Here is a 25094-nt window from a genome sequence, read left to right on the forward strand (position 1 = left end):
CAATGACTATTTTCTTAACAGACACTTAACACCCAGTATATGTAAGACTGATGGTTTATTTTATTGTGTTTTTGTAAAAGCCAAGTCGTTCAACCCCCTAATCTGAAGACATGGCTGAATTGGTTCTACTTTGAGTATTAAGAAAATGAATAAACTTTAAACATGAAATACTGAAATGGATTTACTGGTGGATTGCTAGAATTCCAAAGTCAGCTCTCTAGCTAAAACCTGAAATGCCATGTGCATGGGAAGCACAGGGAATAGCAGGCACACGGAGAAGGCCCTGGGTCTGCGACCTAACCCTACCTCTGTGACCTCCAGCAGGCCGTGCAATCCCTGAGTCTGCTTCCCTGCCCATAAATCTCTTATAATAATGATGACCTGATTCAGATCCTTGAGGAGCAGTGAGATTTTATGAAGAAGGTCTTTTGTAAACTCTCACCTTATCAGGTAGAAGAAAGCAAGGTTGTGATAAGAACATCAGTAGTTAAATGTGTGGCCTGGAGCACTTGGTCACTCAGCAAGGTGTCCTGTTGGGAGTACTTCATGTGCACAGCCCTATGGGAGAATCCCAGACAGGCTCTTGTTTTACCCTCTTACCTATTGCACCATTGTGTAGGGTGTTGTGATACTCTCTTGATTGTAATCTTTGAGCAAGGGAGAAGTCACAGCTCTTCTCTCCTCTGATGAGTTACTTATTTGACCCACCTTTAGTATTTATAATTAACGTTTGTCTCCATGCTGGAAAATGCGAGTTAAATCCACTGTTAGCCAACTCCATACTCTTTCTTTTTTTAGATAGGGTCTCACTATATAATTCAGGCTCACCTCAGATTCACAGTGGTCCTCCTGCCTCAGCCTCCTAAGTGCTGGGATTACAGACGTGCATAGTCTATTTCTCTGTGCATATTGGGGGTGTTTGAATGTAGACCGAGTAGATGTCTCCCATTGCTAGTGAAAGCCCCAGGTCTTCGTCTGATGAGAGGGAATTGCCTTTCAGAAGCACTGAGGACAGGCTATCAGCCCAGTGCTGCCTCTTCAAATAGCACAACTGCAGTACTCAAAATTCTCTCCCCTATTTCCTGGGAACTCTCCCTGTACTCTCCTTGTTATGTCCCAAAGCAGAACTGAAAACCTGAAATGGAATATAATCCTGCTGAAAACTCTTAACAGTTATTGCTTAGGCTGACACATGACACCTGTGCACAAGTATGCCGTTAAAGCTGACAACCCTTTTCCAAACTTCTAGAATCCAGACACATGAGGGAAGACATGGAGTACATAGGCCTGGACTCAGGTACCGAGCTCGCCAGCTGCTGTGCTGCTGCTGGGCGTGTAGTTGGGTAGGCGTTGCTAGAGCCAGCTCTCAGCTTTCACTTGCCTCTGCCCTGTGGGGGACTCTCCGTACTTCCATTTTTAGTCCCTTTCTGCTGCTCCCTGCATTCTGCTAGTACTTTCTTGCAGGGAGAACGAACTCTTAGAGGATAAGGATTGGCTAAAACAAAAAGCAACATTCTTCAACTGTGGCACAGCCCTGAGCTGCTCTTTTGTGTTTTGTTCTCCAAAGGCAAAAACACATTACACTGTGCTAATTTCAGTCTAAGCTAATTTCAGTCTAAGGTGCACTTACTTGCTTCAGACTCTGCTTTGCTGTTGAACTTGTTTCTCTTTTGATTTTGTTTCAAATTGTACTTTTGGTTTTTTAGTAGCTAATAACATTCTGCTTTTTTAATTTTTTGAATGTTACTAACTGTTCCCTGTTATCCCTTCCCTTGTTTCTTTAATTTGCTTAAAGATGGTACTACCACTAAAGCGGAGGGTAAGCGGTTTGTTTCTGTGATTGAGGTGTGTCTCACTTCTCTGGTCCTCTGTTCTCGCCAAGTGTTGCCCGGTGCCCACTTGCCCTCACTGAGGTCCCTGCATGAGATGTTGCATGCTCTCCCCTCTTCTTCATTCTGTCTCCTCTGGGGTTCTGCTCTCTCTCTACCTGAGTTCTCTCCCTTTCTTGTTCAGTCTTTGTTCTTGTGAGTTCTGGCCCTGAAGTATGCTATTTGTGGTTTCTGACACCAAATCCACACTGTGGGGAGAAGCATTGGTGCCACATTGTGTGCTCCCCTCCTTGTGGGCTGCCTGGCTTGGGTTCTGTTACTCCGGATGTACCACCTTAGCTTTTGTTTCCTTTTCTTTCGTTTTGTGCTTTTGTGGACCTCTCAGGATTTGCCTTTCCTGTTTTGAAAATAAATTTCCATGTAAATTACTTAGGTTAAAGGGGGTTAAAGTTTTACACTAGGTAATGTATACAAACTTTTCCCTCCTGTGAAGGTGCTATGAAATTATATGATGCTGCTTTTATTTATGCTGCTGACACATGCTGCATTCATCCACTTGTCAGCCATGTGTTAAATGCTCCCTGTGTGATAGTTCACTCTGAGGGTGAATGGTGAAGGAAGTAGGCAGATCCAGAGCCACTTGATTTTCTTTCTATGCCTTTGTGAAGAAGCTCTTTGTGGTTTTTGCACTCGTTGCCTTTTGCGTTGTAGACATAGCCATTTCAGTCTGTACAGATCTTTGATTAGCACATGTCAGGCAAGATCACTGTGCAAAATTTCTAGACAGAGTGATTATGCTTTCAAAACAAGAGCTGCTTAAGCCAGTGCCACCAGCCCTCAGGATAGCAATTTAACAATTGTCAACAGAGTGTTCATTTTCATATGTTATTTAGCTGCCCTAATTGGTTAGCATGCAGAGTAAACTGAGTTATAGCTTAATGTGTGCAGTTTATTTCTTGTACTTCATATTCGAGTTCCTAAAGGACTCAGGAAAAGAAAGAGGAATAGGTTTTAATTTTTTTTAAATGAACATATCCTAAGATCGGTGTTTTTGAAACTTAACTCATCATAAGAATTACTGGGATGCTTGCTAAAAGCGTTCCGGAGTCTTTCCCCTGAAAATGCCAAGTAAGTTAGGAAGGAGCCAGAGATCTCAATTTCCATTAAGCCTCACTAGTGATTCTTAGGAATAAACACATCTGTGAAATGAAGTTCCCAACATAAAGGTGGGCAAGAAACCTCTGTCCACATGTGGATCTCCTTTATGACAGCAGAAGGCTGAGACTGAGGCTGAGGAATGATTTTCCTTATTTATTCAGCTGGCAAGAGTAATTTTATGCTTCTCCTTCTTAAAGGAACAATCCTAAGTGTTTCTTTTGCCTACCTGGAAAGGAGGTGGAAGAGTAGAATAGCATAATGAAGTAGAAAGTAAAGACTTTCTGTAGTAAGGGCTGGGGATTTAGCTCAGCGGTACGGCGCCTGCCTGGCAAGTGCAAGGTGGTGAGTTCAATTCTCTGTACCGGAAAAAACAAAACAAAACAAAAAAAGACTTTCTGTGGTAAATCACATTTTTCCCAGAATGCCCTGTGCCATATTCCTATGAAACAGCATTCAAATCAGCCTGTTGTCTGTCTCAGCCCTAGGAATTTTTAACTTTTTTTCTCTTTATCAGCCCCACCGTCTTGAGCAAAATTGGCATTGCCCTGTCAATTATTATACAAGGGACTAGGTCTCTGGTTCTCCAGGGAGGAGAAATGGTGGAGTGACCTATGGGCCCTTGCCCATATAGAGCACAGAATCAGACTGTAGAAAACCCCATTGAAGGAGCAGGGTGAGTGTTCTGTCTGTGGCAGGGCTCCACGGGGAACAGCAGCCCTGGCCTCCTGCGTCCTCTGTGATGAGGAGCACGACAGGAAAGACCTCCTTGGGAGATCTTTCAGCTCAGCACTTACAGACTCTCATCCCTATTCCTTTTGTTTTAGCAGTGCAGCTCAGAGCTGGCAGTGTTTAGAAAAGCCACTGCTGTTTGTTTAGAAAAGCCACTGCTGTTTATTAAGAAAAGGTTGTTGTGATACTGCCTGATGGCTTGGCAGCATGAGTTTCCCGCCTGCATTTTTGAGAACATTATTCTTTGGGGGTTTTTTATTGTTGTTGCTGTTTTTGTTTGTTTGGTTTAGTTTGGTTTGATTTTTTTTTTTTAAAGTTCTGGAGATTGAACCCAGGGCCTTGCTTATACATACTAGGCAAGTGCCCTCCCACTGAGTTAACCATCTAGCTCTAGGCTTTTTTAAACTTCGTAAGTTTGTTAAATATCTAACCTCAGAGCCTCTCAGACAAGAAGAGGTAGACTTTCATCAGTGTGAAGCAAAGGGGTGACTTTGAATCTGTAGTTGATGCTCCAAATTAAAATTCAAGCAATATATTTGTTCTCTGGCAACTTTATTATTGCATTTGAGAAAAAAGACAGGAGTCACTTACTGCATATATCAAGGGACCCTTGTAACAACTATGACTAGAAGCAAAACTCACCTTTTCAAAAAAATATATCTCTAGGTTTCTTTTCCTTGTGTTATGTTCAGTAATTTTAGGGATGTGGATAAAGGAATGTTATGTTGCTCATGAGAAAATTTATGAATAGATATCATGGTAAATATATGTACTCTCTTTGAAAACTAATTTGCTTAGGAAAAACATTGTTCATATTTTCCTCAAGATAGTTTAAAATGAAAAGTTACACTGCTGTAATGGCCTGTGGGTATTGACAATTTATTGATAGGTTCAAAGAAATAATCACTACATAATAGTCAAAGCCCATGTCAATTTTTTTGTTGTTTAATTAAAATTATTCAATAAATATTATGTAGCCTCATCTGCTCATGGGGAGTGGCTTATATTTTAGTTCACTTTTACTGCAAAATGTTTGATATTTCCCAAGAACTACCTACATATCCAAAAACTCTAAATTTTAATTTACCTGTTTTCTTTCCTTGAGACAGAGTTTTGCTGTGCAGGTCAGGCTGGCCTTGAACTCACTTTGTAGCTCAGGCTGGCCTCAAACATACAGCAATCTCCTGCCTCAGCCTCCCAAATTCTGGGATTGCAGGCGTATGCTAACATGCCTGGCCGTATGCCTGTTACCACAATGGAAAAAACATGTATGTCTGTATATAGAAGTAAAAGAATTTTAAGCTTATTTTACATTTATTTTTTTTTCAAACATAAAGGAAACTATTCTTTTCAGGGTAGTAGATGAAAGTAGCACAATTTAAAAGAGATCAAGTTCTCAAATTGTGGTTCTGTCAAATTGTCACTTTTGAGTAGTTGTTTTAATTATACCTCCATGTAGTTAGATGAGCAACACATGTGTATGCCAAAATAAAACTTTCCTGCTGTAATGAGAATTGAGATTGAAGCCCTTAGTCTTTATAATCTGGTTTTTTTTGTTTGTTTGTTTTTTGTTTTTTTCCGGTACTGGGAATCGAACTCACAACCTTGCACTTGCCAGGCAGGTGCTATGCTGCTGAGCTAAATCCCCAGCCCCCTATAATCTGTAAATTGAGAATTTACTGGATATTTTTCAAATGTAGAGGACAAAAACCCTTAATGACATGAAACTATCTGGAGTTTTTTTGTCTTAGGCTATCCTCAAGATAGGGAAACCTCTGAGATCTTTTCCAGAAAAATGGAATTGATTGAAAAAGAATCATCAGCAGTACTAAAAGCCCTGAAATAAAAATATTTTTTTCCTTTCAGGAAAGTTGAAGGCTTTGCGTTCTTCTTATAGTTTGTTTTCCTCTAGATCTGCACTGCTCTGATTAGGTTGGTTTTGTCTATGCATGTCTTGTCCCTCCCTCTAGAAATTTTCTTTTGTTGTTGTACAGTTATCTTTTTTAAAAAATTTCTCTGTCTTACATTGACTTTTTTCTTTTACATGTATTCTCTCTCTGTGTGTCATAGATCATAGTGTAGAACTGGTATATATTTTAACTATTTGTTGCACTTACGAGTGGACTTTATTTTTTCTAAAGACCACGGAGCATTTTATATCATTTCTTTAAGACACATTCAGGGACTTCTACTAATATTGCCAACTTAACAGAGTATATAGTACAACAAAGTCCATGTAAACTGCGTAGTGGCAATTCCCCCAAAATGAGGAAAGTTCCAAACCAACTAGAGGATCGAAAACTGAAAGGACCACCTTGGATTTTTTAAGTTGCCAGTTAGTAATGAGTCACTAGAGCAGACCAAAAACAAGACCTTCACTTTAAACTCACCCAAAGGGAAGGTTAGAAGTTGGCATTCAGCCAGCATTGTCAAGGGACCGTACACCCATGAGAATATGTGGACTAGTGGAAAAGAAAAAAGAAAAAGTCTTGTCTTCAAATTTACACAGTATCTGTTTGACTTTGTCCTGGAAAGAGGAAATACCAGACTTGGTTAACAATTTATAACAAAGTGGTATTCTCACACTAAGTTGTGATTGCAGTTTACATTACCTGTGGTGTCTGTGAGCCTCCAAGCTGATAATAAGGTGTGTGGCCTCCAAGGGTGCCAATGGGAACAAGCACTGAACTTCCACAGAAGAAGCCATTGACAAATCTGACACCTCGGGGTGTCCTCAAATTAAAATCAGCCAAATAAGAGCTTTTTTCCTGTGAAAGAATAAAATTTCATAACGATAATTCAACAATAACAACAGGTAATATGTAGTGTATCATGACCTTCCCAAATATGAGCTTATATCTAAAACTACATCCATTGTATGTGAGATAAAAAAAGAAAAAAAGTAAAAACAGACTTTTTAAAATAATTTAAAGATCTGTCACAGAATATAAAATAGCCATGTTTAAAGTGCTTAAAAGGAAGTAGCATTTTCTGCAAAGTTGGATATATAGTATTTGGTGACCAGAATGATCCTGCAGTTGCCATCCAACCCCAAACCCAAGCAAACACCAGAGCCCTAAAAGGCGATGGTTGAAGCTGGCTTTTAGCTTGAGTTACTGGCTGAACCCTGTGCCTGTGGGCATTTCCTGTGATGACTGCACAGGACAGGGACAGGCAGTGAACCCAAGCCATCCTAGACTGGCGAATAAGCAGTTAACTTTACCAGCATGAAAAGAATAGGGCAGTTTTTCCACCTTAACTTTGGTACTGGTTGGAATGGGAAGTAATCTGACCCCCTAATTATTTTGTAGCTGTAAGATTGGCCTTCCCTCAAGGTGCTGTTAATTATGCTGCAGTTGTGGTCTGCAAAATGCAAATAGGTTAACCATTTTAAACTGACTGTGGATTACTTGCATCCTCAAGCACTAATGTCCTCTTTGGAAGAATTCAATTCCAATATAGAGCTTAATTGATTCTTAGGAAGTTCCAAGAAAAGCGATCATTTCAATTTTTAACATTTAAAGAAATAGGGGGCTGGGGATTTAGCTCAGCGGCAAAGCGCCTGCCTGGCAAGTGCAAGGTGTTGAGTTCGGTTCCCGGTACCGGAGAAAAAAACCAAAAAACAAAAAAAAAAAAAAAAACATTTAAAGAAATAAAAAGAAATTTTAGAAAAGGGGTAATAAGCCTATTTGGAATGACCAAGAAAATTTTGAAAACAAACTGAACTTCTAGAAGTGAAAATACAACATTATTGAAACCAAAAACTAAGTAATTAAGCTGCAAAATCAGTGTAGCTGAAGATAGAATTCATGAGTTAGATAAGAATTGTCCTCAGACAATGTGATAGGTAGGAGAGGTGAAGTTAATGAAAGCTAAAGAACTTAAGCGTGTCTGATTAGTGTTTAAGAAGGAGAATGAGGCGGAGACAGTATATGAAGAGAAAATGGTTGGGAATTTTCCACAATTGATGACAGACAATAAAACATTCTAAAAAGCTAGTAAATTATAAGCAAGATAAAAAAGAAATCCACAGTTGAACACATCACAGTGAAATTGAATAATAATATAAATATTATATAATTATATATATATAATTTTATTGAAGCAGTTGGAAAAGGAGACTACTCACAAAAGATAGCAAGGGGGTAAAAAAAAGTCAGTGAATTGGAATCAGATTGATGGATCATCAGTGTGTATATCCTGTTTTTTATTTTATCTTACAGTTTTGTAGAATGTTACTTTCGTGGTTTGGGGTTTTTGCAAGGGTAATAGTATAATACAGGACACATTTTATAAGATTATTTATAATTAGTCACCCAAAGAATCTTATACAAAAAGAGAGTGCAGGAAATCTGTCCACACACTAAAGACCAAAAGAATCCAGCTGAGGGCCTGGATCCCATGAAAATGTCCTGCTTGCGTCCTGCTGAAGACCTAGAGCCCATGAAAATGCCTCGCATGAGTCCAGCTGGAGGGCTAGAGCCCACAACAATGTCTCATGCAAGCCTGTTTCATGGATCTGCACTGGGAAGGCCCAAAGGTCAGTGGTGGAAGCTAGAAAGTCTGTGCCAGCGGGATGAAGGATCTGTGCTAGCAGGCTGAGGGTTCTGCAGTGGAGCCAGGAAGCAGTGCTCAAAGTAAGAAATAGGACTCCCCCAAAAACTACCACAGCCATCCTCAGCAACAGTGAAGTCCCGAGCTTCTCTGAAGATGAGGAAAGCCAAGTTCCCATCAGGAAAGCCAACGTGACAAGCTTCTCCAGGAGACTGAGCAGTGCACCATCTTCCCCTCTGGAGCCAGGAAGTGATGCTCAAAGTGAGGACCAGAGCTCCTCCAAGGTGAACCAAAGCCATTCTCAGCAATAAGGTCCCGAGCTCCTCTGACAGTGAGAATAGTGGAGTACATCAGGAAAGTCAGCATGACAATCTTGTCCAAGAGAACCAACAGCTCTTTACAGCTTCTAACAGCACCCAAGAGTTTCTGCCAGCTCCCAACAGCTTCATAACTTCTTTAGTTCTGCCTGTTATGCTACTGGCAGCAATCTTCAGGTGGGCCTCCCACACCCAGCACTACGCTGATTCAGTTCAGCTGGGTGTTACAAGTTGACCACCAGTTGTCAGTCCACCAAAGTTACCATTGTGAGAAATCTAAAGAATACAGTCTCTCTTTATATCTTATGACTGCACGTGACTCTATTAAAAAGTTTGATTTTAAAAAGGGGGGAAGCCCTTAAAATAATCTGTCCCCTCAAAAGTATGATAGAAGCTGTGTTTTTACTAATTTATAAGATTACTTTAAAGATACAAAAGTTTTTCTTTAAAAAACTAAGCCAAAAAAATCAAAGGAAAATGAAAATCAACACAAGAAGCATTCATATAGAATTATAAAAATAAGCTCATAATACCTAAAATCTTAAACATGGCCTGTATGTCCTTCAAGAGATGAACAAATAAAGCAAGTGTGGTATTTATACACACTGGAGTATTCCTCTGCCATAAAGAAGGATAAACTCAGGTCATTTGTAGGGAAATCAATGCACCTTGCTACCATGTTAAGTGATATAAGTCAGACATACAAGCATAAATGTCACGATTTCTCTTACATGAGAAATCTTGAAGATACCATATAAATAAAGTGCTAAATGAAAGATAATAGAAAAAAAGTTACTGTAATCCAGTATGCCAAGTGATTTAGTATATGTAATTGTTTTATGTTTTTTATATTTTCTTGGCTTGTTAGTCTGGCTGTTGATCTGTGCTTAGGATAGTTAACTTGGTAAAGACTTTTTAAAAATTAATAGATCTAATACTGGCAAAAAAAAAAAAAAAAAAAGGGCATGGAGAAGGGGGAAAAAGAATGGAGATGTGTTATGTAACAACTCCACACAGTGAATGCAGTCATTATATACTGCAAACTTGTACCGATAAAGATTTAAGGGTTGGGCATATAGTTCAGTGGCATAAGCGCCTGCGTGGCAAGCACAAGGTCCTGAGTTCAATTCCCGGTACCAAAAAAAAAAAAAAAAAATTAAAAATAAAGTCAAGAGAGCCAGACTTTTCAGTTGTATAAGACTATCAGGCTTGACGTTAAGATCCAGCTATGTGATATTTAAAGGTACAAATCTAAGTTATAAGGCTACAGATAAGCTGAGAAATACAAAGTAACAGAAGCGTTTTGAAGATTTATCAACAACAGCTGGATGTGGTGGCACACACTTGTAATCCCAGCACTCCGGAGGTTGACGTAGGAGGAGTGCTATGAGTTCAAGGCTGGTCTGGACTACATAGTTCAAGGCCAGCCTTGAATATATAGCAAGACCCTATCTCAAAAAACAAACAGAAACTTACTAGTAACATCCAAAAAAACCCCATGAAAATCTCCAAAGGTAGCCAGGCGTGGTTACCTCACACCTGTAATCCCTCCTACTGAGGCACATAGATCATTGAGTTCCAGGACAGCCTCAGCTACAAAGAGACTTCAAGGCCAGCCAGAACCACATAGTGAAACCCTGTCTCAAAAAGACCCCCCCAAAAAAATCCCCAAAGGCAAAAAAAGTTATGAAAAAGGACTGCTATATAATGAAAAATTTAATACATTATAAACATAAAATAGTTCTAAATTTATATGGACCTCATAAAAATCGACCCATGATTAATAGAATTCAAAACCTATTAATAAGTATTTAGAAATCCATCCATATAGTGGGATGGGAGACTTACAACACTATGAAATTTTGAATAGACAATGTATTTCCAGTTCAAAATGCAGAGGATATAAAAAGGTACACTATTGAAACTTTCCCTCCAGTCTTTGCCTTTGATTTGCCTACTTTCAGTATGGTTTCATTGTTACCCAGAATTCCTTTGCATATAGAAACAAATATAAAAATCTACCCCCTCCTCTTTTAAAATGTGGAAGGTAACATATTCATTATTCTGCAACTTACTTATTTTCACTTATTAGATCTTAAGATCTTTCCATAGTGGATTGGCAAGAATTGCCTCATTATTTATGGTGTACTGCACTTCCCTGTATGGATAAACCTTGTTTAACCAGTCCTCAACTGATAACCATTTGGCTGTTTCCCACTGTTTTCAGTCACAGAGACTGCTGCCATGACTAACCTTTTATGTTTACCATTTGCATGTGGGTCATCCCCCAAAGAGTAATTCTTGAGTAGTGTATTCATTTGTGACATTTACAAATAGGTCTCTATTGCCTCCTATAGCAGCTGTTCTAATATTTACTGCCACCAACAGTGACTGAGAGTATCTTGATACCCTGCACACCAGAATGTTACCAAATGTTTGCATATCCGATAGGTGATAAATGCTATTCTGTCATTTTAATTTTTGTCTTATTATGAATCTGAGTAATTTCACACATTTAAAGCCATTTGTTTTCCCTTTTAATGTCTATCCCTGTTTGTTTTCTTTTTCCATTCTTCTGTGGCGCTGGTATGCTAGTGCTGGTCAAGAGAGCCCATTGTTAAATTTGCAGGAAATTTTTACACTAATTAACATTGTATCAGTAGCCTGAAATTGGGGATGGAGGGAAATATGTGCACCCTGGACACTGGGGACACTGAACTCAGTAGAATCTCTGCGTTTATAGTGAGTCACATGCTAGCATGCCGCTGGACTTCTTATGGATGCTTTTACATATGAAGGAAATTAGGCCTTTGTGATATAAATTGCAAGTAATTCTTTTTAATTTGTCTTTTTCTTGAATTTGCTCATAGTTTTCTTTTTGGTGTGTGAAGTTTTAAAAAATTATCGAATTGTCGAATTTATCATGGTTTACTGTTACTGTTCATTTGCATTGTGGGGTTTGAACCCAGGGCCTCAGACATGCTAGGCAAGCACTCTACGTTGAGCTATACCCTAAACTCCTCAATTTTTTTTGAAGTTTTCTAATTTCAGATTATAAAGGACTTCTCCACTGTGAGTTGCAAAGGAACTCTTTTTCTTTTAAAATGTTTATGGTTTCTTGTTTTCCATTTTAATTTTAAGGGTATAAATTGTGAAGTATGGATCTAATTCATTTTTCCAAAAACATTAGAAAATTAGATTCAGTACTAAATTTTTACATTCTGACACACTGTGCTGTACTCATATCAATTCTTGTGGATTGAAGCAAAGACAAAACGTAGAGGGGAAATCTTAAGTTTTTCCTGTAAGACTGGGTTAGAAGTTTGTTTTCAATTTTTAATAGAAGAACAGAGCAAACTCAAGAATAGAAAGAAAATAGTGCTCTGCGGGGTTAGTAAAAAGGATTACTTTTTAGGCTAAATAGGTAAGATTTTAAAAATCTTTTTGTAACTTGAAGAAGGAAGTTAAGTTCAGTTGTTTTTCCACGTTCATTTGATGCGACTGATTCACTTGTTTTAGCTCAGTGACTGAGGAGAATCAAAGGTCCTCACTCACAGCCCAGCCAGAGAGATGCAGGTGCCTAAACCAGTCCTGGGACATTAGACAGATAAGTCTCCCTTGTTTCTCTGTTCCCTTCTCTTAAAATGGGGAGCAGTCCATATGTTGTGAGGGTTCTGAGCTGACATATGTGCAATTGCAAATAGAGTAAATAGCTTTTAATTTCTGAAGATTTTAGCATTTGTATACATGTTTCCTTAAACCTCTTAAACGCCATCGATTTCAGTTTTGTTTCTTTTGCTCTTTTATTGTTCCTTACCTCCATTACTTAGACCTTCTTCAAGACTTAGGATTTGTTTTTCTGTATTCATTTGTGAGATGCCAGGGTAGAAAAGATTTTGCACAATTTAAAAAGCCCGTGGGAGTTTAGAGTGGTTCCCTTTCCCTATCAGACCCAATTCTGATTGGATTATAGAAAGAGAGGCATTTTATGTTCCCGTAAAACCACAGAAGCCCACCCTAAGGCAAACTTTGAACAAACCTTCACTGTCAATTGCTTCCACGTGGTCATGTGGCATGGGACCTCTTGAAGAGCACCTGGCTCATGGGTGCCCACTTCCCCATGTGGTTGGCCCATCAGTCCCCCTTGTTCCTGGTGTGGGTTTTTTTCTCAAATAGGTCACATCTACTGACAGTGTTACGGAAACATCGTTTTTGCTATGTCCTCCAGGTCGGATCCGTACAAGACGGCAGAACTCTGGGAGTACCACCAATGTCGCCTCTAATGCCACCGACAGTCGGGGTCGCAGTCGTGCTAAAGTTGTTTCTCAATCTCAGCGTAAGAAGTATACTTTATGCTCTCTATTATCTTAGCTTCATTCGGTACCTCCTTTTGCACTTACAGTTCACAGTGTTTGCACTGATCTGAGGGGAGGAAATGTTTTTATGGCTCTAAGATACTGTGAATAATTAATTACATTGTTGTTTGGTAAGCTTGCAAGATGAAATGTTGAGTCAGGCACACTTTCATCTTTCCAGGGATTTAAGTTTTGTGTTTTAAAATTAAACATTGTTCTCTCCCTATAGTAGAAGTCTGTCAAGTTGAAACCTATCTGTTCTGTGATCCATGTTGGTATCAGTAACCCTTCTGAGATACTTTTAGAGCAGAACCTGGGCAGAACTATAAATGCCAAGTTTTTTCCAGTAGTGAATAAGTAAATCTATGAAAAGCTCCTCTTTTAACACTCTGTGCTAACACTTGTGGCCTGCACCTGTCTTCTGGTCAGTGTGGGCTCTTGTTTCTTCTAGTTTGCTTTCATGGTTGCTTTTCTGTGTATGTGGAGTCAGTTAGCTTGCTAGCCTCAGCCAAGAAAGCACTGTGGTCGGAATGGATTTACTCTGACCACCTTGCTGCCCACACTGTGAATGGCATGCCTCTTCCCTGCACGAGGAGCACAGCTGTCTGGTAGAGTTCTCCTGAGCAGGGTAAGCATGGGGAGGGAGTCTCCTGTCTCCAGGAGCCACACCCAGCTCAGCACCTTACCTTACATGAGTCTGTGCCACAGTGGCAGTGTGGCCATCTGGCTTGTAGAGAGCACTATCTGTAGCCAACCCTTAGGCACTCCTTTAGTGTTGAGAAGGCCTTTTGGAGCTCCTTCTGAATTTAGATCCTTTCCCATGTCCCTTTTGGTGATTATAGTCTGTTGGAGACCACTACAAAGTGGCTCTGAGCAGGATTTAATATTAAGCAATTGGCTTTTCATGTTTGCTTGTGAGTTGTCCGAAGCTTAGATACCTTGTCTAAAGATGGGCAGAGGACTCATAGTAAGTAAACCTGTATGAGTCATGGGTCACCCTTGAGGCCCGTATTGGCCTCTGAAGCTATGACACCTCAAAGGACAAGATAAGGCCACAGCTGAAGACATCTGGCTGCAACCCCAATTAACTTGAAGGAGACTGTAGCTGCAGGCATCTCTCTCCTGCTGTGAAGGCCTTCCTGGAGATGGCATAATTCTCCTAAATTAACATCATGTATTACTTGGAGAAGTCCTTAAAGGGTTTCCAAGTCCTGCTCAGATTCCTACATTTTCTTCAGTATCCCCCTCCTTTATTTGTAGACCAAATAAATACGGGCTGCCCAGAGACATCTTTATCTAAACTCAGAGAATATCAAAGCTATGAGAAAGAGAGAGACCCTCCTGGAGCCCTGAAATCATTTCAGTTGTCTCATTTATTTAATCCTTTGCAGTCCATTCAGTTGCGGGCCTGATCAGCCCGCAGTAACTAAGGGTTATTTAACCCAATAATAGTCTTCATGTTAAACAAGCTTAGCTCTTCTTTGCAAAGATAGTGAAAGATTGTATTACTGTCCTTGTTGAGGGCATGGAACCTTTGGATGTAGGCTGTCTTGTGTAGTGTGGTACATTACAAGTGTGGTCTTCAGTGCCGGCACATCCAACTCCTTTGCATCCAGGCCTTGGAGTGGTGTTCAGCTAATCTCTTAACCCATGTGAGCCTTTGTTTTGCTGTCTGTGAGTTGCTAACAAGGCTGGCTGCATGGGGCATGATGAGGATGTGGTGACAGGGATGAGGCTAAGCAGATAGTCAGTGAACAGAAGCCAGTTTTAGAGCCATAGTAACTACACAGTGGAGAACTCACCTCCCATTTGTAGTTGAGAAAACTTCTCCTTTATTCCTGTCTACTTCCATAGGCTCAGGAAAGAAGGTTAGGGGTAGATTTCTGTGAATACAGTGAGGCTAGATTGAGTCCATTAGGACAAGGATGCCTTACTTACTATACACCCTTACCTAGATTTTCATCCAGATCCCTGGTACAGGTGTAGCTCAGAAGCTTCTGCCATGGGAACTTCGTTCTTCTGTTGAGATGTGGTCCCTGGAGACACAAAAGAATATAATATTGCAATCATGACCCATAAACATGGGTCAAGTCTTATTGGAAGGAATTCTTGACCAAAAGTGTTCAGGTCTTAGAAGATAAATTAATGCAATAAATTTAAGGTGGTAAAGATGAAAATTCCTTCTCTAGTGGGACAGAAGGGGATGGTACAGCTTTAAGTCTTGAGACTTACTCTGAACCTTGCCTTGGGGCCCACTTTGAAAGCTGTTTAGTTTTTCCTCACTTGCCAAATCACACCCACAGGAAGGTGGACCACCAAACAGCAGCACATGATCATGCTTGTACCTTAAGCTTATGCATATAAATTATTTGTAAAATTTATTTTACCAAGACATGAATATATGCATATCTCTATATATTACAAATGTAGATGCACTGATATTCATAGTCTTGGCTTAATATTAAGTAGACTTTATTAAGGACCTTAAAATTGGCATATTTTGAGTATTAGAGGATTGAAGAGTAATAGGACATTAAGGTAAACTCAGTTAATAGCTATAACTTTTTACTATGGATAAGCACTGTTGAAGATGGTAGTAACACACCAATGAGTTCAGTTACACGCGCTCCTCTCGGTGCTCGTAGCTGGAGGGGAGATGTGGTCTGGCAAGGCAAGATGATTGTCTTGTTCTCTCCATGTCTCTTAGCAAGCATTGTGCCTGGCATAGTGTAGATTTATTTTTATTTTTTAACAGATCTGAAATAAATGCTAATCCAGTGTAGTAAGTACAAAATAAATACAAGAATATGAATAGACTAGGAGGAACAAGTTCTAAGAAAAATAGCTATTTTGCTAATGTATTTGTGAATAGGATACTCATGTTGTGTTGCATGCTGACCTTTTGTATTGTGTTATTGTCTTTTGATTCACTTTTTGCCTGTACTTTGCTCTGCTCTCATAATCAAGGATCCAGATCTGCTAATCCTGCTGGTGGTAAGCCATTTCTCTTCTTGCTTTTTTTTGGCATTTTCCCTCACCCTATGTATTAAGTCCTTTATTATGAGCTTCACTAATCTTTCTGCATTTTTTCTGTATGTTTAAATACTAGAGTTTGAGGTGGGTTTCTTTTCTCCCCTTTTGCACAGTTTAGTAGTTTATGTGCATCCTCAGATTTATAGACAAAATTAATAGGTCCTGAGACAGTTCATGTATATTGATGATTTTTACAGTGATTTTTTTCACTTCAAATTATTAATCATTTTAAAATGTTAATTTTTTGTGCAGTCCCCCAAGTTATTCATTTGATGGCAGTTTTACTATATAATATAAAGCTTTTGAAATCTATTATTTTTAAATGGTATATTTTAAAATTCTATGTATGTACCCATGTGTATGTGTATATATATGTGTATATATGTGTATGAAAATATGCATGCATGTATATATGAATGCTTACCAGGTAAGTGTTGTTTTAAAGACTTTCTTCTTCTGGGTCATTTCAGTACATAATGTGTGTTTTACATGATTCTGGTCATAAACCAAATCAAATTCAGTGGTTAGGTTCAATGTTCACCTTATGTGGAAATTTGATTCCGTTTTTAGCTAATTCAGTTTGCAACCACAATCGTGGAAAGATTTAAGTTCATGAACTGAGATACCACTGTAAACTAGCCACATTTTCTATGACTACTGATATATTTGAGCCTATTCCTACATCTCATTTTATAATTATTTTTACAATATTGATACCTATTTTATCCCACTGTCTTTTTTTCTTCTGTTTGTTAGATTAATTGAGTTTTCTTGGATTCATTTTCTCCAACAATGCTTAAGAAGTAAGCATTATTGCTGTTCAGAAGTTTCACTTAAATTTTAATGTACACTTATAGGACAGTGAAACAGCTGGGGCTGGAGATGTAGCTCAGTGGAAGAGCACTTACCTGGCATGCTGAAGGCCCTGGGTTTGTCCCCAGCATCACTGAACAAAACAAGAAGCAAATACCTTGTGGTTAGTTTAGAGCTTTGCTGTGGAGCAGGGGAGACGTTGCTGGTATCCTAGTCTTTTGAATTAGAACTTATACAGTCATTGCTGTAGAACGCCACCAGTGACACTTCCAAGCCTAGATATACTTTTATGATGATAACATTCTTTCATATACTTACATTTTTATTTTTTTTAATTTTTGTTTTGTTTTGTTTTTGCGGTACCGGGGATTGAACTTACGACTTTGCACTTGCCATCCTATACCTACATTTTTAAAGAATTAGTACTACCATGAACTGAAATGCTGTTTCTACATAAAATTCTCTTAACATTTGATCCAAATTGATGTATAAAAACTTTTTCTGGAGTTCTTATAAATTATTGCTCAGTTTACATCTGTCATTCATTTTTGTTTTGCTTTCTTTTTAGCTGGCAGCCGGTCGAGTTCCCCAGGAAAATTGTTGGGAAGTGGTTATGGAGGTCTTGCTGGGGGTTCCTCAAGAGGCCCACCTGTGACACCATCTTCAGAAAAACGCAGCAAGATTCCCAGGAGTCAGGGATGCAGCCGAGAAACAAGTCCAAACCGAATAGGACCAGGTGAGGGTTTTCAGACTGTGGGACACTATTCTCAGCTTGATCACAATCTTCATTCTAATCTAATGACTTTGTCTATTGCAGGAAACAGAGATCTGCAGTAAGGTTGAAATAAGGTTGTTACTTTGTGTTAAAAAGATGTTTTGACTTATTCTGTATACAGATTATGGCACGTTGGTATCGTTTAGTACCCAAAAAATGTGGGACTTATGGTCCGAATTAATGAGAAGGAATTAGATCATTATAAACTTTTGTGATTTATAGTTGTTTTGTAAAATTTTTGATGGCAAAACGGACAAGGGCTTTCTCTTATAATTTGCAGCGTTACTTTTCTTTCTTTCAACTAACCATTAACCTATATTAATTTTCAAAAACAATTTCAAAATCAATCCCCATTAATTTTTTTTTTTTTTTTTTTTTTTTTCTCCGGTACCAGGAACCGAACTCACGACCTTGCGCTTGCCAGGCAGGCGCTTTTGCCGCTGAGCTAAATCCCCAGCCCAATCCCCATTAATTTTTATTTTGATCTTCTGTCACCTCCCTGGTGAAGCTTATGATATAGATACTTTTGACACAATTTTTTTAAAACATCAACTCTAGGAATGATGAAGTCCAGTACATTCTGTATTGTAACATTTGGCTTTTTTGTAATAGTTTGTAGTCATATGAATTACACCCAGTTTAAAGACACTTTATTAAAATCTAACATCTAATATATAAAAATTTTAACATTTTTCACTTTATCTTTATCTGCTTTCTAAAGTAAAACTCAATATAAAATCAGAGTACTAGGTCCTTAAATTCTAGTGGCTTACCTGTCACATTTATTCGTTGATCTTAACAAGTTTTACTTAAATGTTTACTGTGATATACTGGGCACTTTGTTTGACTTGATAATTAAAAGATCAATGAAATAAATCTAGCTTCTGACCTAAGAGTCCTTATCATCAATTGGTTAGACGTGAAAATGTAAAACTGTTCCAAGTACTCTGAGTACTGAAAATACTTGTATCTTAGCCCCTTGTCCACCCCAATCCTTCTAGACATTCTACTAAGGGAGGCCTCCAAGAATAGGTCCTGTTTTTAGTATAAGGTGGGACTAGCCAGGATGGAGACATAAGAGGAAGATGTTCTAGGGAAGCAGGAAGCTAGTGCAGAAACAGTGGGGCAAGAGGAAGCCACAAGGAATCCATTTTGCTCCCCCAAATTGTAGGGGCAAGGAGTGGACGGGTAGACAAGAGCATAGAGATAGGAGGGTTCTAGCTCAAGAAAATCCTTGGAGGTCCCTGAGCCAGGACGGATCAGGGGCAGATATTTAAGAATGGGTAAGATTTGGTTTGAATTCATATTTCCAAGACAAGATGAAAATTTGTGGTGGGTTTGTTAACTTCTCCATGATGCCATTTTTCTGTTGGTGCTATGTGGCATGGTTTCTGAGCTGACAAGTTGTTTGGGTGTTGATGTGGCTACAACCAGCCAAAAGGTCGAAGCAAGAATATCTCAGTTTCTCCCTTGATGTTGCAACATATCTCTGGGTCTGTTTTTATTTGGAAGACCTTCAAATTTTAAACCTAGGGGTGAGGTTTCAGCTGTTCTTTTCCACATGTTATTATTATTTTATTTTTAAAACTTCTTTTCTACTTAGGATTTTTTACATATATTTTTTAAAGATGCTGTTTTTACCTTCTTGAAATTAGAAAATAACCCAACTTGGGTTATTCAGCTTAACTCTAAGACTTGGAATTCCATGGTCTAACTGTGAAGTTCATGTTGTGTATAGTTGAAAAGACAGCATTTTATAAGCTTTTAAAATGGAGTATTATGAAGCATGACTCAAAATTAAAAAGGAGCTTACTTCCTTCCAAAGATTTCTTATTCAAAGTATTATTTTAAAGAAAGTTAAATTGTTGATGCTTGTTTGGAGGATTAGTAATGTGTGAAGATTTGAGATACTATATACAGTTCTGATTAACGAAGATGTTTTATTTAAATTTCTATACATTTTCGAGAATATATACATATAAAGAAATACATATGAGTAAAGTGTATTTTTCCACTTACTCCTACAGTACTAGAGATTCCATTTTACAGGGTAATAGGCATATATTAACACTTTTCCAATAATGGATTATTACTGTCATTATAAACATTTGGTTGATTATATAGCAGTTTTAAATACAAATATCTAGAAAAGAGGCAGCATCTTTTAAGAATATTTTCTAAAATTCCCAAACCAGTCAATTCAGCCGTGTTTAGCAATAGGTAAACTAGGCTTAGAACTTACACCGAGGGTTAATTCTAGTAATCTACAAGTTATGTTTTAATCAGTTATGCCTTTTTTGTTTATTTGAAATGATATTTCTCAACTAAATTTTCTTTTCTCACTTGTTACAAAAAAAATGCCAGTGCTTTTCTTTGGCATTTAAGATTTCTTAAAACAATTTTATTTCCCATTGGATTACCAACTATTTGGGAAAATATATTTGTAAGTTATCATTGTTTTGTATTTTAAAGACAAGAAAGAGATTTACAGATAATAAAGTCACATAAATAACCAGCATCGTTAGTAATTTTATTTTAGCTGTTTTCCTTTGGTTCCCTTTTTCATTAGGCTATTAAAAATACATGACATTTTTGCAGATGGCATTTTATGATTATACATTTAAATGTTTTAAGATTTTCTGGTTAAAAATATTCTTGGGGAATTAAAATTAAATAGTTCATTTTAACTGTGAAATTAGACTTACTGTGACATGAAAATGTCTAAACTAGAATTTCCCGTCTTTAACTTCTAGTTTTCATTAACCTTCTTGTACTTCTGCTCTTGGTGTGAATTCTGGTTGTATCCATCCTTTTAAAAGCAAAAGTCAGGATTACCTTTAAAATACTGAAGGTAGGAAAGAGTCTCTGTCAGAATGAAAACAGATCAAGTGTTTATTCAAGGCTTCCCAGCACTACTGTAAGCACGTGACTCAGCTACCTAGGAATACTGCTTTAGAAAGTTCAAAGGCAAGTGTGTTTTCATTGTGTCTCTTCCTCTTATGCTTCTCCTCCACATCATATTCTCCTGTAGAATGTTCAGTTTTGGCACATGATAAACAAATGGACTTATTCTATGGTTTTTTTAATTGTTTTTTATTTTAAGTTTTAGCTGTAAAATAATTTGTGTACAGTTATTTTAAATCCTCTTTTCTAGGTTATCAGTCTTTGGAAGTAGTGTTATAAGTGAGGAGGTGTTTTTCGTCTTGTGATTTAAATTATCCAGCATTTGAACTACTGATTTCAACTATTTAATAAGGTGTGGGGCAACTATGGGTAGAGTTTTCATAGAAGTGTAAACAGAGTTCTTTTTCTGTGTGCTACTATTGGCCAGATGTTAAAGGAGCCAGTCAGTACAAATAAGGAGGATGAACTTTCTGGATAAAATACTAAGAGAGTAAACCTAGTTAAGAAGTTTATATATGCAGTTCTTCAGTTTACATCAGTGTGTCATTATTAACACACTATTTTCTTAGCAAAGCAGGCTCACCCCAGAGAAAGAGCATTCATTTTTCTTTGCTGTTGCACATATATGAAGTTGAGGTTAGGGCTTGGGTAAAAATTCAGAAGTAGTCTGATACGAACTATTAAGAAAATGTTGAACTTAGCATGTACTTATATGAAAAGGACTGCTTTTGGGCTGGCTTTAGCCCAGTAGTTCCTTCAATGATACCTACTTAATCACCTGGTCTGAGGGCTGCTTTTATTTCTTTTTGATTGTCTGTTTTGGAGTAGATATTAGAATAAGACATGATTTTTAAGCATGCATTTACCAAAGATTTCAGAAATACTTACATATGTCCATTGTCTTGTAGTATCCATCTCATTTAAGTGATGAGATGCTTACTCTTCTTTTTCCTAAAGGGAAGTTGATACCTGGACAGGCCAGGTGGTTGGACCAGTGAGGTGGCTTAGAATTGGAAAGGTCACTTCATGATGTCCTTCAAAGATAAGCAGTATTGCTTTGTATATTCTAGGAAGCTTCTCCATATTGGTGGGGTTGGTAGACACTCTAGTTTTTTGATGGATTTACTTTGGCACTTACTATTTTTGCCTTCCTTGTAAGAACTGTTTAGAATGTTGCCAAGAATTGCTGAGTATATAGTCACTACCAGTTTGAATGAAAATGCATAGATTTCATGTCATTCTGACAAAAGTAAGGAGAGTAGAAACTTTCCAGTGAAGCGTAAGCCCTGTTTGGCCCATTTTCAGACTGCATTTCTGTACCAGACCTTCCCTTGCCTAAGCATGGGAATCTCACTTACCAGCCTTCAGGACTGTGCTCAGCCCCAGCACGGAGCACCGGTGCACAGGAGGGCGTTCACTTCACTTTTTACTTGCACATTCTTCACTAGGGAGCTTCATGATTCTGGTTTGTAAGACATTCTTGTTAGGCTGTACAACAAATCTTTGCTCTGAAATAACAGATTGTGCTCATCACAATATAGAAAACTCTCATTTACGTCAGTAAATCATTTGTTATTTCCAGAATCTCTGAGAAGGTAATTTCTATCCAGACTAAGAAGTGGTAAATCTCTTGGGATGGAAATGTATACTGTCCCCAGTAGCTGTTACCTTCAGCATTTCAACTACACACATTCAGTGTGCAGTGTTGTTTTTGAGTGTTGTGCCTGTTAATTTACCTCTGTTTCCTCAGGTTAAATTGAGGAAATAAGGGTATCATGGTCTTTATAAGTTTCACAACCAAATTATTATTAGACCACAGGCTGTTTATACAGTTCTGCATTATAAGCTCAAATTTTTATACCATGAGAAGAATAAGCATTATCCATAGATAATTATAAAGTAATGAATTGTTCTCAGGTCAGGGAGGGATCTTTTGCCCAAATACTTATCAAGATAATCAGTCCCCATGTTACAGATTCAGTGGGGAAGAATGAATCCATGAAGGTGCTTTAGAAGGGACCACAGGCAGATCTATGTGGATTTCCATAGGAAAAAACCACAGATTGACTGTTGGGGCAGGAAATAAAAAGGTAGCGTTTTGATTAATGAGTGTGTTTGAAGCATCTGCATTTCACTGGGAGTGGGCAGGCCTCCAGGTGGGCTGACATTTGGCTTCTCTTTTAAAGAAGCCCAACTGGGAGAAGGGCGCTCTCTTGCCTTTAACTATGTAAGTTTGTGGACTTCAGTGACCAGAGCCTATATTATGGCTCTGATTTAATCCAAATTAAATTATCTTTTCAAGAACTAAGTGCCTATGAAAATAGCTTTGATTTTTTTTTTTTTTTGCCCTTTTTTTGAAAAGTTAGCTGGAGCCAGAAAAACTGATCATTTTTAAGCTTTTGATCATTTCCAAAGTTTGTTCTTTGGAATGATTTCATTGAGTGTAATTTTCCTTTTATACTAAAATTCACACTTTCTCAGGCATTGAGCATAATCAAGTTTATCCACAACCCCTCCTATTGGCACCTCAGTCAGTGAGACCTCTGCTCTCATAAGTGGTCCAGTCAACGGAATGCCCCAGCACAGACAGTGTCATAATTACAGTAACCAAATGTGACTGCCGTTTTGTGAGTTTTTCTGTCTTCATTAAATTAAACTTGTTCACCTTCTCTGAAACCCCTCATGCTGCACGCTAGCACGGAGCAGCCGTATCCCTCGACCCAGCATGAGTCAGGGGTGCAGCCGCGATACCAGCCGTGAGAGCAGCCGAGATACAAGCCCTGCTCGGGGCTTTCCTCCACTTGGTGAGTACACGGAGGCGCTGCCCAGGAGCGGAGAGTTCCTGTCCCTGCTCCCATGCTTGTCCGAGACACTGCTGGGTGGAATGACTGCTTCTCCTCCTTCGCTGTCCTGTGATCCTTTCTTCTCTTTCCTCTTCCTTAATCACCCTTCGTTGTCCCCCTCTGCATGCTTGAACTTCAGCAGCTCCCAGTTTTCATATCTCAGAGGAAAAAAGCACCACTTCACTCTGCTCTCATCATTTGTAGCCAGTTGCTACCAGAGAAGCCTGTCCTTGTAATTTACAACTTAAGGCAAAATTCAGCCAAAGTTGATTGCTGCTTGAAAGTAAGGTTGACCCAGGGTTTATTCCTGGTCATACAATTTATCTTTGATTTTACTAGAGATCAGTTTATATGTGATTTAATTCAAAGGAAACGGAAGTACAATAGTGATGACATTCAGAAAGCTAAATGAAGCCAGGTGTGCCAGTGCACACCTGTAAATCCCAGCACTGGAGGGCTGAGGCCAGGCGAGTCTCAAGTTCAAGCCAAGCCTGGACAATTTAAGCAAAATCTTGTCTCAAATTTTTTTTTAAAAAAGGACTGGGGATATGGTTTAGTACAAAGGCCCTGGGTTCAAATGCCAGTGCTACAAATAAATAAATAAATAAATAAATAAATAAATAAATAAATAAAATAAAAATTATGTGATTTTTCTTGTTAACTTTTAATAGTCCTGCTCTTAAAAATGGATATGCACCTTTTATCTAGTACAGCACTAGTACTTTGATCCTCAGAGGCATCTGTAAATACATACTTTTATGAAAAGGACAATTTTGTATTCTTCAATGATAATTTTTTAGTTCTTTGGCATATTAAGTGCTGTATAGATGTATATTTTTCTTTTGATAAACATAAAAAGTAGAAATCATTTTTACAATAATTAGACCTAGCCAGATGTGGGGGTACATGCCTGTAATCCTAGCACTCAGAGGCTGAGGCAGGCAGATAGCTGTGAGTTTAAGGCCAGCCTGGGTTATATAGTGAGACCTTGTCTCAAAAACAAAACAAAACTAAAAAAAATAGGCCTAAAACTGAAATTATCCCATGGATCATGGACTACATTGATCTGTTTTTGACCATATGATTATGCAACTGGTCTTTTAACTATATAAATGCTACTTTAGGAGAAGAATGTCCCACCAAATGCATGCGGTCTTCCTACTTGCCTCTTCTGTTACCCACACACTTCCTCAGTTATCTTTTTTTCCAGTCACTGTCAGTAATCAGAATCTAGATGATTGCCTTGATAACCCATTATCCTTTATGAGGTACTAAAAAAGAGTAGGTCACACAAGCCAATGCCCTGCTAGATGACTGCTTGACTTAGTGATTCCTTGCCTTATGTTGCAAGATGCTCTGCTGGATTTGCAGGAGCTCCTCATGGGGCAGCTTACCTATGCATGTCAGCTATTCCACAGCAGCTGGACGCTTTGGAGCAGAATTCTCAATAAATCAGGTGTGGCTATGGTTTTTTTTTCTGAATGAACTGGTGTGATTTTTCCTTTTAAATTAAGGCTGTATATCTATGCATCCTTGCTCACTATTTGACCTTCAAAGAATCTATTATATGAGTAAACAAGTCCAGTCTGTTTATTGATTATTTTGTCTCTTAGAAGCAATGCACTGTTTTATTTCATACATGTGCTGGTATTTTAAAAATTGTCTGTGGAAGAAGCCTTTGTAATCTGGCATGTGGCCTATGGACCAGGCAAGATATGCTGAATTCTTCTAAAGTCCTAATGAACCCTGTGTAATTGGGTCATGACATCTTGGTTTTTTTTTTG

General features: G+C 38.3%; 1 protein-coding gene across 14 annotated transcripts in view; it reads left to right on the top strand.

The window, feature by feature from the left end:
• Positions 1-25094, top strand: part of Clasp1 (cytoplasmic linker associated protein 1) — a 245378-nt gene that overhangs the window by 157459 nt on the left and 62825 nt on the right. For 3 of the 14 annotated variants that reach the window (XM_013521074.1, XM_013521075.1, XM_013521076.1), the window contains exons 20-23: positions 1250-1297; positions 12816-12923; positions 17357-17524; positions 23164-23271. In XM_013521074.1, the coding sequence (XP_013376528.1) occupies positions 1250-1297; positions 12816-12923; positions 17357-17524; positions 23164-23271 (432 nt within the window). Of the gene's footprint in view, positions 1-1249; positions 1298-12815; positions 12924-15909; positions 15937-17356; positions 17525-23163; positions 23272-25094 lie in introns of all 14 variants that reach the window. The other 11 variants (XM_005397640.2, XM_013521073.1, XM_013521070.1 and 8 more) reach the window with 6 other exon arrangements.

Source organism: Chinchilla lanigera, unplaced genomic scaffold (assembly GCF_000276665.1).
Source record: "Chinchilla lanigera isolate Chin_1 unplaced genomic scaffold, ChiLan1.0 scaffold00058, whole genome shotgun sequence".
Taxonomy (NCBI): Eukaryota; Metazoa; Chordata; class Mammalia; order Rodentia; family Chinchillidae; genus Chinchilla; species Chinchilla lanigera.